General features: G+C 35.1%; 1 protein-coding gene across 4 annotated transcripts in view; it reads right to left on the bottom strand.

Moving 5' to 3' along the window:
• LOC111685236 (RING finger protein 11) overlaps nucleotides 1-13,378 on the bottom strand; it is a 91,323-nt gene that overhangs the window by 40,663 nt on the left and 37,282 nt on the right. For all 4 annotated transcript variants that reach the window (XM_046956306.1, XM_046956373.1, XM_046956342.1 and 1 more), the window contains one exon: nucleotides 5,741-5,882. In XM_046956306.1, coding sequence (XP_046812262.1) covers nucleotides 5,741-5,857 — 117 coding nt within the window. In that variant the 5' untranslated portion in view covers nucleotides 5,858-5,882. The remainder of the gene's footprint in view (nucleotides 1-5,740; nucleotides 5,883-13,378) is intronic.

Genomic DNA, 13,378 nt, shown 5'->3' with positions numbered 1-13,378 from the left:
TCATAACAAATCCATCTTTTTCGCATAGTTGATAGCTCAGGATCAGAAGATAGAAGTAAACTATTATAAATATCTTCATTCTGTGATTGCCTGGAACATTTTCTTGAGCTGAATAGTTGAACATACTTAAAATCTCGATTCCTCGCTTCCTGGGCTTCTTCTGTTAACTCTCTAAGTGGAAGAATATTCGATTCAATTATTATTTGACATTGACACAATACTTTGTGTACTGTTGGTGTTAGTACCCTCCATGGATACAGATATACAAGTAATTTAGAAATTTCAGATGTATATTCCCCAAATCGATTTCCATTAATTTTATGTTTACTATTCAGTGCCATTAAAATAATGTTAACTCTTCGAAGCAACTCCTTGTCGATTCCAGTTATTTTTGAAGTAATTTCAAAATCACGAAAAATCTTTCTCGCCGTATTACCGTCACTTGTACTACCGCAACTTGAAAGTGGTTTGTCGATGTTTAATCCCATCTGAACTTTAAATTCTTCTTGGATTCTGCTTTTTTCCGCAGCTCTCAGTTCTTTCAATTCTTCATTATTTTTTGTTGATTTAGTAAGATTTTCTGGCACACTTCTATATTTGAGGTCGTATGCTATGTGTAAAAAGTAATCCAAAAATTGTATTCTGGCTTGAAGTGGTGAAATTCCGAAAGACAGGACTTCTTCATTAATACTTCTACTTTTGTTTATATTTAAGAATTGCGACTTTTTCCCATTTCATATTGAGCATCTCCAGAAGGAAGAAGTTTCTGTTATAGCATTGCTGACCTTTCCATCAATCATTAGCTGATATGATACGTTAATAGAGAATTCCTTTATATTTATGAAAATGGGCTCCAGTGCATTTATTTCATCTTTTAAATATTCCACTAAATCTTTTGTTGTTTTCTTTGACTCCTTTATATATTCAAATCCAATGGGTATACAAAAGTTTTTTGAACCCGGAGTTGTATTGATCCATATATCTTCAAATGAATTTCCGATGCTTGACGATGATGGATTAAGGGAATATGAACGAATTGGTAATGGCACTAATGATGACATAAATACACTTTTGTAGTCTGCAAATGTCCGACTTCCACAAGCTTGTTTGTATTCTGGAAGTGATGATAAACCATCACATCCCCACTTACGCATTAAGACAACATCACAGTTATGAATTTTCCTCAGTTGGTCTTCTGAAAAATCTGACACAATTCTTGATGCTGTGTATATAGATGATATATCAATACAAGCTTTCACATCATTAACACCAATAGGTGATGGTAGGATAGTTTGCTTTTTTTTCCTGGATCGCCTTGTATGATGGTATTGTGTCCTTTTTCATGCAGAGCTTTCCTTAATATTTGGTACTTATTTCGACTGGGACCCAGTTTCAGCATAAGCGCTATTGCTTCCTCTTCAGTAAAATTTGATTGTGACAATTCGCTTAAATCGTTTTGGTGATGCATTAGGAAGAATAGTTGCAATACGACGGCATCCATAGGATGGTTTTCCTTTTTCAGCATTTCGTTAAATGTATCAGCAATTTCCTCATTTAAGATTGAAAAAAGTTTTTGTGTGACCATCTTTTTTTTGATCTTGAACATAAGCCTTCGTATGACTTGCAAGGCCCTCCTGTTGATGTGTTGTAAGCTGAGAATTCCGTAGTAGTTTCCATCCAACTACAAAATTTTAATCGAAATTTCTTTTGATTTCTATCCACAGACTTACTTTTTACATCAAAAAGTTTTAAAAAGTTTTAAATTTTGATATGTTTTGTCTACTTTTCTACTATATGTAGTTGAAATGCTTTCTTTCTGGCCCATAACTCCATAAAACGGAACACAACTTTAATGTAATCTTCATTGTAGATTTACTAAATATGGTACCTAAAATCTGAGAGGTTTATTTATATACTAATTTTTGTCACTTCAGGACCTTTCAATTATAAGGATAAGCAAACAAATAGAAAATAAGTAAATATAAGATTTAAATATGTTCTGTCATATTTAATACTAAAATATAAAAAATACGAAATTAAAGGATACAGGTTTCAATGAAAATATTTTTGAATGTAATTGAGATATTGGCTTGAAAAATTTTGTAAAGAATCGAGAATTTCCATATCTAACTAAAAAAAGATATTAAGGGATAAATATGGACTAAATTGTTGTAGCTATCTGCGACCCTATTAAAATTTTGAAATAAATCATAGTTTTAGAAATTAAACAAATATGTAATATATGACAAAATCTTTATTTATGAACAAAACTCAGTGAAATTTTCAACGCTTGTTAAATTTGTCATTTTAAATAAGAAAATGCAAAAAATTGAAAAGGTCAAAGAGCATCCCGCAATTCCCAAAAATAGGAATGAAAATCCCAAAAATGGGATTTTTACTTTTTTGCCCATAGGGTCCACATTTCTTTCAGGGCTGGGAAAATACTTTTGGAGTAAATAGAAAACATATAGAGGTTTCCAAAACTGCTTCAGTTTTCTGATCCTAGCCTTGGGATTTTAGAACATGTCGCCCAAGGTTGAAGTTTTGATAAAAAATAGGTCATATTCGGAAGGACGCAGTGGCAACATTTTCAAAAAATAGGACAAGTTTTTTACGCCAAAGCGTTCTGCGTAAAGATACCTTTTAGAAAACTATAAAATTGTTATATGTTCTTAAAGAAAATTTTATTAATAAGTTAATGAGTTAAGACACATTTTTGACAAAAAAAAAACGGCAAAAATCTAATATTTTTTGAATTTGTAAATTAAAAAAAGTATATTTTTGTACCCTTCACCTTCGTGAGAAGGGTATATATAAGTTTGTCATTCCGTTTGTAATTTCTATAATATAATTTTCCGACCCTATACAGTATATATATTCTGGATCCTTATAAATTAAAGGATACAGGTTTAAGTGAACATATTTTTGAATGTAATTGAGATATTTCCTTGAAATTTTTTGTAAAGGGCCGAGAATTTCCATATCTAACTAAAAAAAGATATAAAGGGATAAATATGGACTAAATTGTTGTAGCTATCTGCGACCCTATTAAAATTTTGATATAAACAATAGTTTTAGAAATTTAACAAATATGTAATATATGACAAAATCTTTATTTATGAACAAAACTCAAAGAAATCTTCAACGCTTGTTAAATTTGTCATTTCAAATAAGAAAATGTAAAAAAAATTAAAAAGGTCAAAGGGCATCCCGCAATTCCCAAAAATAGGAATGAAAATCCCAAAAATGGGATTTTTTACATTTTTGCCCATAGGGTCCACATTTCTTTCAGGGCTGGGAAAATACTTTTGGAGTAAATAGAAAACATATTGAGGTTTCCAAAACTGCTTTCAGTTTTCTGATCCCAGCTTTGGGATTTTAGAACATGTCGCCCAAAGTTGAAGTTTTGATAAAAAATAGGTCATATTCGGAAGGACGCAGTGGCAACATTTTCAAAAAATAGGACAAGTTTTTTACGCCAAAGCGTTCTGCGTAAAGATACCTTTTAGAAAACTATAAAATTGTTATATGTTCTCTTTTTGGTACTTTTTCGTTCTTCAAAAGGTACAAAAGGCTTTAAACACATCATGGTGAAGGGTATATAAGATTCGGCACAGCCGAATATAGAACTCTTACTTGTTGGATCTGTAAATGATATTGATCTGAAATTTTTCGTATATTATTGGAAATTTTGTTGTCTAACTAACAAGATTGAGATTGAGTCCATTTGGTCCAAAATTACGCCCGGTATTCAAAAAAAGGCGGACCAAGGTATGGTTAATTTTGTATCACTAAATTTTTAAATGCCTATAACTCTGATATTATAAGAGATAAGTAGAATGTCCAAGCATGTTTTTTCAAGAGCGCTTTCAAAAAAAATGGCACGAGTTTAAAAATTTTACATGTCGTAGGTACCCTACTTTGAGCCGCCACAGCATCTGCTTCCCTGGGGCATCTGCAGGGTTCATCTTCAAAACATAAACTCGAATACTCCTTGGCTACGCTCACGCCAAATTTTATACCGATCGGATCAGCCGTTTAGAAATGCCAGATTTATTTCCAAAAAATTTCCATTCTGCCCCACTTTGCAGCGGTTTGTTATCCTGGCTGGATTGTCCAGCTTTTTTATGTTTGTCCAGCTAAATTGACATTTTTAATTGCACTACAATAATTTTTATGTTTTCTTTGTCAAATCATGTAAGCCAACACTGATTGTACATTTTTTTATGAATTATTCTATGGCTTGTAAAACTATGTCATGCATAAAATTAAGCCGATAGAATAAAGTTAACAGGTGGTAATTTTACAAGGGTAATTTTTTCAGTTTTTGATAAAATTTGGCCATGTAGTAATAAATTTTTTAACTTTACTGTAAAAGAATCCCAATGTGCACAGAGTAAACATTTCGGAAAGATGTAAAACACGAAAATTGTTTGGAAATTTTTTAAGTTATTGCAAATTCCCCAGGTCATTAGCGTGTCTCACAGAACATAAATTCGAAATGTAAAAAAACTGTACTTATTTTTGAGCTATATTTATAATTACTAGAATAATAGTTTTTGTCCGTATATGATAACGCGAACTCGTTGTCAGCTATGGTCAAAAAAGTTTGATTTTTTCAACGGCAGTTTCAAATTTTCAATATCTCTTTTTTTTTGAAATTTTGTTAAACTAATTTTAAAATTTTTAGAAGATCTCATAGTAGCCTTATATCATCAGATAAATGAAAAAAACGATTAAAAAAATAATAAAAAGTCAATAATTCTTAAAGTTTAGCTGTACCTGCGTTTTGAAATCTGCGGAAATAGTTTTTTTGTAAAATTTGTGAATTCTTAGTGTATCATATCGAAATAATATTTATTTGCCGGCGATATTTTATAAATATGACTTGAATTTATTGAATAAAGGGTTATGTTTAAAATAACAGCTATAATAGAAAATTTAACTCTTTTAAATACATAGAACAAATTAAATTGCAAATTAAAACACTATTCTTTTGAATAATGCTCTATATAATTAGAGGAATAACAGAAAAGTTACAAAAAAGTATATATTAGGTATAAAAGCTTATGAATTAATCCTTTTTGACCCATAAAGTTTGTTTTTTAGACTTATTGTATTAAAAATCGACCGTAAAAAGGGATTACATAAATTAACAGTTTCAAAAACCATTTTTTTAATCTTCACCTCAAGTTAAAAAGTGTTAAAGTATAATTTTTTTATACTTAATATAGAATTTATTGTTTTATTTCTGTGATTCCTCTAATTGTATAGAGCATTATTCAAATAGACAGTTTTTTCGATTTTTTTAAACTTGGTGTTAAATTGTTCCCAAGTGCCTTAAAGGGTTAATCTACCTTTTATTTACACTATTTTAAATATCGGACTATATACGATAAATTCCAGTCATTTTTGTTAAATTTGACCTTTGTACTCCATAGCTTATTAAATCCTCAAAAAAATTAAAAGGTATAAAAAAAATTGCGTCAATTGTTCCCTAACGCAAATATTGTTAAATGAGCCAGGAAAAATGTATTAAGCTTAAAAAATTTATTATGTGCATTACTTTCAAAAAAAAAAAAAGAATTTCCTGTTATTTATATGCAAAAAAACAGTAAATACACCACGAAACGAACTAGTGATTGAATACTTTTCATTCATATGTTTTATTTGATATATTATATTTTATGTATAGCAACATTTTTATTAAACAAATATATAACAAAAAAAATTTATTTACCGAATAAATAGGTCCTGTGTTTTGCGTATCTGGTGTATATTCCTGCCCATTATTGCTCTCACTTCCGCGCAATAAAGAAATGTTATCTGAACTATTGATCTTTAAACAATTTCCCATGGCAGATATTAAATTTCAGCAAACGCTAAAATAAAAAATATTAAAATTATTAATATAACATTTTATTGCATGATAATAACATCTTACTATAACAGTAAAAACAAGTAAGAGTGCTATATTCTGCTGTGCAGAATCTTATATACCCTTCACCATAATGTATTTTAAACATCTTTTATAAATTTTAAATTTTTTCCCGACTACATTATTATTACATCAAAAGCTAAACAAAAAGAACAACAACAACGCTAAACGAAATAAAAAACAAACTAAACAAGGCATCTAAACCAACAGACATCTAAACATACATTCCCCGACAGCCGGTTCTACGTACCGGAATGACCCGAAATTTTTCGGCCAAGGGCTGTCAATCTCAGCAACAACTACACATTTTTACCAACGGAGCAACATCTTCCGGCATTGCTGCTCCGTATCCTATTGGTCCGTGCCAGAATCGAACTAAATCCCGACCATGGTTCTGTACAGTTTGCCAGAACCGGTTGCACCATATGTCCACCCAATTAAGGTGCAACACTTGTTTGGGCTGGTGTCACCTCAGAAACTGCTCTGGACTAAATCATCATCGGGAGTGGTCGGAGACTTTTGTCGCCCCATGCTGCCAACAACAGCGACGAAATTCATTGGCATCATCGACATCGTCGTCATCTTACGGCACACCTCCACCCTCCCCACAGCAATCACAACAACCGCAGCAATTCACAACAACCGAGTAATTCCAGTCTGCACAGTTGTAACGGTTACAACGTTCTCCGAAAAGACCGCACCAGAAGCAACGGTGGGGGCATTGCATTTATAATTCATAACACAGTGCAGTATAGAGCTCTTTCCCTTGATCTCAACGCTAGGGACCAATACCTTGAAGTCCAAGTCAGATCGGGGGAACCGACCTAGAGCTCTATAATTCCGACATTAGGACATTATTAGACGGCGATATGCGTCTAGTCCTTGGGGACTTTAACGCGCATCATCAGCTCTGGCACTCTAGTCAAGGGGAAGACCAGAGAGGCGCGTCACTGGCGGAACAAATTGATGAATCCACCTTCTGCACAATAAATGATGATGATGCCCCCACACGGATTATGGGTAACTGCGCCAGCTCTCCAGACATCGCAATAGCGAGCCCTGGTCTGATAAACTACGCAACGTGGAGAGCAGTAGTTTCTCTAGCCTCAGACCACTTACCCATAATCATTTGTCTGGATCGACCCAATGACTTTATCGTCTCTGAACACCGTCTCTACATAAACCAAAGAAAGCAGACTGGCCAGGCTTCAGAGAATTCACTGATCGCATCTTCAATGATCTTCCAGCTCCTAGCAACGTACACCAAGCAGAGAGCAAGTTCCGCGAAACCATCATCGCAGCAGTAGCCCGCTTTATTCCTGCTGGTCGACTATCCTTAGTGCGACCGCACTTCCCAGCAGAGGCAGCGAGACTAGCAGATGAGCGCGATGACCTCCGAATTATCAACCCCGACGACCCACGTATTGTCCAGCTGAATCATGATATCAGCAGGTTGGTTAATGAGGTCAAGCGGAATAAATGGTTAGATCATTTGAAGAACTGCAACTTGAGCTCAGGTGTTAGTAAGTTGTGGTCTACGGTTCGGTCTCTCTCCAACCCGACGAAGAAGGATGACAGGGTCGCGATTAAGTTTGCAGATACCACTATTTCCGACCCTGAACGGTGCTCGCGTGCATTTTGCCGACTTTTTATTGAGCACCCAGAGAGAGATAAGGCGAAACGAAGTGTTGTTCGCAAACTTCACAACCTTCCAGTCTCGAACATTCCACAACCTTTCACCCCGTCTGAAGTGGCAGTGGCCATCAACGCAGCCAAACCATCTAAGGCGATTGGCCCCGACGGCATATCCATGCTGATGCTGAAACACCATGGCGAACCTGTCAATGAGCAGCCTGATAATACCCGATGCCTGGAAAAAGGGTAGAGTCATCCCGATACTGAAAACCAGGGAAGAACGCGACAGAGGGTCAATCCTACAGGCCGATTTCCCTCCTGTCACCAGTCGCGAAGACTCTTGAGGCGCTCCTCCTCCCCCTGCTGTCCTGCGATCTTACAGCAGCTCGCCACCAGCATGGATTCCGTAAGATGCACAGCACCACCTCAGCATTAACCGCCATAACCACTCAGATCTCACAAGGCTTAAACCAGCAGAGGCCTTGTGAAAGGATAATCCTAGTGGCGCTAGATTTATCGAAAGCCTTCGATACAGTCAGCCATGCCACACTCTTCCAGGACATCCTGCAGTCCACCATGCCCAACAACTTGAAGAGATGTATTGTAAATTATCTGAGTGGCCGTCAGTCGTTCGTTGAGTTTAGAGACAAACGTTCCAAAACCCGTAGAGTTAAACAGGGAGTACCACAGGGCGGTGTCTTATCCCCCCTATTGTTTAATTTCTACCTCTCTAAACTCCCCACACCTCCACAAGGTGTGGAAGTGATATCATATGCGGACGACTGCACCATTATGGCGACGGGCCAAAACGTTGATGAGCTATGCGATCGAGTGAATGGTTATCTCGGAGAAATACACAACTTCTTCACTGGACGTAACCTGAAACTATCACCAGCGAAATCTTCAGCTACACTTTTCACCACCTGGACGAAGGAGGTAAACTTGAACTTAGGCGTCGTAGTCGATGGAAACCAAATTCCGACTGTGAACCATCCAAAGATTTTGGGGGTCACCTTTGACAGCCTGTTTACTTCCTCAGCTCATGCCACTGCAATTACGCACAAATTGCGAAGTAGAAACAAGGTCCTCAAAGCGCTAGCCGGCAGCACCTGGGGAATGGACAAAGAAACCTTGTTGGCTACCTATAAAACTATTGGCCGGTCAGTGGTCAATTATGCTGCTCCAGTGTGGTCTCCATCGCTGAGTAATACCCAGTGGAGAAATATTCAAAGCTGCCAAAATGCCGCCCTAAGGACTGTAACGGGCTGCATGCAAATAACCTCAGAACACCATCTACATGAGGAAACGAAGGTTCTCCCAGTCAAGGAACATAATGTCATGCTGACTAAACAGTTCCTCCTGGGATGTCACCGGAGGAGTCATCCCAACTTTAACATCACACAGTTGGATGCTCCCCCGAGGCATGTCAGGAAGGACCTTCGTGTATACGAAGAGAGCATACGAAGTTATGTTCAGGATCCCTTAGATCGGACTTCGTATACAGCAGCTTTGAACGACATTCATAGAGATGCCATCAATACCGCGGTTTCAGGTTCTTGGAGGTCGCCCACCGCCCATAGCAGAAATAGAGAAGAACCTGCCGCGGAAAACAAGAGTTGCTCTGGCACAACTGAGATCGGGATGGAGCAACAGGTTTAACGCCTACTGGTCCCGCATAGACCGTGCAGTCCCCAATATATGCCCATCTTGTGGACAGAGTCCCCATGATACCCACCACATATTCAACTGTCCAGCCCACCCTACTTCACTTAGCCCAATGGATTTGTGGACTAACCCCATTGAAGTAACCCAATTTCTTGGCTTGGACCTAAATACAGAACCCCCGGATTAAAATTGTATAGTTTAAGCTGTTGTTGTAACAGCAAACATACATAACGAAAAACACAGAAAAACAAAAACAAAATTAACAACGCAATGACGCCAACAGCATCCAAACAGACAAAAAAATACACAGCTGAATAAAACCAAATACATCTACACACGTGTTCATCTTTTTCTAATATACAGTGTTGTTGTTGCTTTTTTAACAACGCATGAAAAAAATATGACATTTTTTGATGAAATTTTCAGAGGTTGTCTCGGATTTTTGCTCATATCTCAGTTATTTACCGACCGATTTTGCTGATTTTAAATAGCGATCTTCTCGAATGCATGTCTAATAGAATTATTGAAGATTCGGATCTCGCCGATATCTGGGGTCCTCTAAAAATTGATTTCAACAAACACACAGACAGACAGACAGACGGACATAGCTTAATCGACTCCGCTATCTATAAAGACTCGGAATATATATACATTATAGGGTCGGAAAATTATATTGTAGAAATTACAAACGGAATGACAAACTTATCTGAAAAAATCGTTTTTCTAAAACAAAATGCAATTCTAAATTTGGAACTAATAATGTAAGTTTAAGTTGCGGTAGAGACGATCACAAAATAAAGATTGCCCCTCTACAAACAAAACTTTAAATGCAACATGTATGAATATCTCCACCGTGGATGTATAAAAACCTTAATAAAGTAACCATTGCAGCCTTAAACAATCGTGCATGTCGTTTGAAAAGAGTATGAGTCTATTCTTTTAACCCTTTCACACACAAAAAAATGTTTTCGAAGGATATCGCAGGAAATTAGCCTATTTATGCAGCGACATCAGATTCTGAAAATAAGTTTTCTTTGAAAAAGCCAAAAATTAGGCTCTAAATCAATTTCCCTTTTACGTGAAAGAGTTAAGGAGAAACAAAACTATGATTTGTGTAGACAAATTATATGGGACTAAAAATCTTATATATAGAACTAGATAGATAACAAGTAAGAGTGCTACATTCGGCTGCGTCTAATCTTATATATCGTTCAACATAGTGCTAAATTTACGATTTTTTCTTAATCTTTTCCAAACAATTCGCATTACGTTTATAAATCTCTGTGACAAAGAAATAAACTCAAAAAAAAAAAAAAAAACAGGGTTCAGAAATCTTCATATACGAACACTTAAATTGATATATTCGCGAAAGACATGAAAGATTAAGGGTATACTTTGTTTTTATGATGTTCATTGCTGTGATCATTTAAATTGTCTTTTAGATTTTTTTGATAAGTGGTTGAGAGAAAACAAAAAGAAAAAAATCACTACAATTGATTTTTATTTTGTAAACATTTTAAAAATGATTTTTATTTTTAACAGCAAAACAAAAATCGCAAATATAAATACACGAACAGGACACACAAACTATCTCCAGAAATCATAGCCAACAACAACAATATCTCTCACTCTCATATAAGCAAGAGAAAAACCAAGTGTTGAGCCAAAACTGAAGTAACAAAAGTAGTAAAGGTTATACTAAACCTTTCAAGTAAAAAGCAATAAAAGGCACAATTCAATTATGTGGCCGAGTAAATTTCAGTCTCTGGTAAAAAAGGTTAGTAAGTAAGTAATTAAGTAGGTAAGTAAGTAAGTGAGTAAGTAAGTGATTAAGTAAGTAAGTAAGTAAGTAAGTAAGTAAGTAAGTAAGTAAGTAAGTAAGTAAGTAAGTAAGTAAGTAAGTAAGTAAATAAGTAAGTAAGTAAGTAAGTAAGTAAGTAAGTAAGTAAGTATGTAAGTAAGTAAGTAAGTAAGACACTATCGGGAAATCGTAAATCAAATTGGGAAACCATACATCAAGACGAATCTGATGGTCACTTTGTGATGCTTTGTATTTTGTGTTAGACTGCTGTTCAGTAGCATGGAAAACATGCCTACTATTTTTCGACATTTAGTCAATACTAAAGTGAATTTAAGAAGCCTATCAACGGCAATGCCGAGGTATTTTATACTTTGTTCACTTTCTGGAACAACATACCTTGGACACTTGCCTGAGTCGTTTCTTATACATTTCTTATACATACAGCAAAAAGTTATATGACATTGATGTTGTTTAATCACAGGTGCAAGTGATGACGAAATGGTTCGATTTAGGTGAAACATGCATAATCGAACCAATGCAAATTCGATGACTCGAAAACGATGTTTCATGTTTTGTAAACATTTCTTAAATCATTAAACTTAAATTCACTTTGCACCAAAGCAAATTTTTTTGGCTGGTATCCAGATATTAATCTGGATACGTCATTTATAATAAAACTCATGAATCGCCTTAATATGGTATGGGGCTTTATTGAGGGCTGCGATGGATTTTCACCCACGATATGTGGTGAAAATAAAGCAATCATCTGCGTATAATCGTCTTAGTAGAGATTAAAAAAAAATATTGCCAAAACGCTGCCCTGAGGAAAGCCTCTGTACTCGGGTCACATCTCCATGGAACTTTAACATGACGTGCTGAGTAGATACCTTGTCTGAACCCATATTGGAAGCACGATACAGGATCAATTGTCAACTCGTTTTCAAGTTTCTGTTTTAAAATATGATCATATATTTTTCCTACATTTGACAAGAGAGAGATAAAACGAAAATCGTTTACTCTTTCACTATCTGACGTAAATTTCTTTATCAATTTCATTATTTTGTAGATTACGGGTTTTCTAGTGACATTATGCTGACCGTAGCAATTTCCAAATCACGTCGAAAACAGAGTATGAAAACAAACGAAACATTTCGCAAACGTTTCCATAATGTACAAAACTTTTAAAATTTTTAAATCGTTCTGTACATGAGCAAAACTACAACAAATACTTCTTAAGTTAGAAAGAGCGAAAATAAAACAATTGACTTTTCATTCATCTGCTTGTTTTTTTTGTCTTTACAATCGTGTTTATGGTGTTTATTTTGTTTTTGTTACAACTGCATTTCACATAGGCATCTACAAAAACTTTACAAGTCTTCTTTTAATACCACTCAAAAATGTTTTTGTAATGAGTAAAACAATCAGGAAACTTTTGCGAAAATGTTTTGCTGGAAACTTTTCAGTTTTAAAAGTCTTCTTTTAATAAATATTTTGTAATGAGCAAAACAATCAGGAAACGTTTGCTCGGAAATTTTCAGTTTTGCTCCCATTATTTTCTTTTCTAGCTGCGTACATTTGAGTTAATGTACATGATATGCTCAAAAGCAAAACCAATACAAAACCAAACTAGAAAATCGTTTTTGTTGTTTTGGTTTTGTTTCTGTTTTACTCACTGCAAAGAGCAAAACAAAACAATTGTAAACGTTTTGTTTTGTTTATTATCATACTCTGGTCGAAAATGCTGCCAGTTGGTTTTCTGGAAAGACGTAAAATATTTTGGAGGCCTCAAAATAAAATCTAGCTCATTGAACTTTAGTTCCGAAAATGTGGCAAGACTGGAGATTTTATAATTATGAATGTTTTGGTTGACCATATTTGTACTAATTAAAAAATTTTCTAGGTACGAAGAACCATTTGGGAAGAATGGTGTTATGTCTGTCAGAGGTACTACATCGACGCTTGTGTCGTAGGGCACTCTTCCATTGCCATTATGCGTATTGTCGCCGCATAATCGTTTGTTGTTTGTTGCATTTAGTAAAAAGCCATCAAATCCCCTTGAGGCATTTAGGATTTTAGACCATTTTCAATTTTTGAGCCACTTAAATTGCATGGAATATAGACTGAGCTCACTAGAATTTTTCTTGGAGAACCATCCACAATAATTTTAATTTGTATTAAGGAACCGAAAAATCCATATGTTTTATGATAAATTGACTATATAACATTATTTCTTGATACGGTTTTTGTTACGAAATTTGTGTTCTTTTGAAAATGATAAACATATATGATTTGCTGAAAATTTTCTTGCCTTTTTATGAATATACCCAGAATCTTTAAAA

Source organism: Lucilia cuprina, chromosome X (genome assembly GCF_022045245.1).
Source record: "Lucilia cuprina isolate Lc7/37 chromosome X, ASM2204524v1, whole genome shotgun sequence".
Classification (NCBI taxonomy): Eukaryota; Metazoa; Arthropoda; class Insecta; order Diptera; family Calliphoridae; genus Lucilia; species Lucilia cuprina.
Note: the sequence above shows the minus strand (reverse complement) of the source record. Positions and strands in the feature narration are given on the sequence as shown.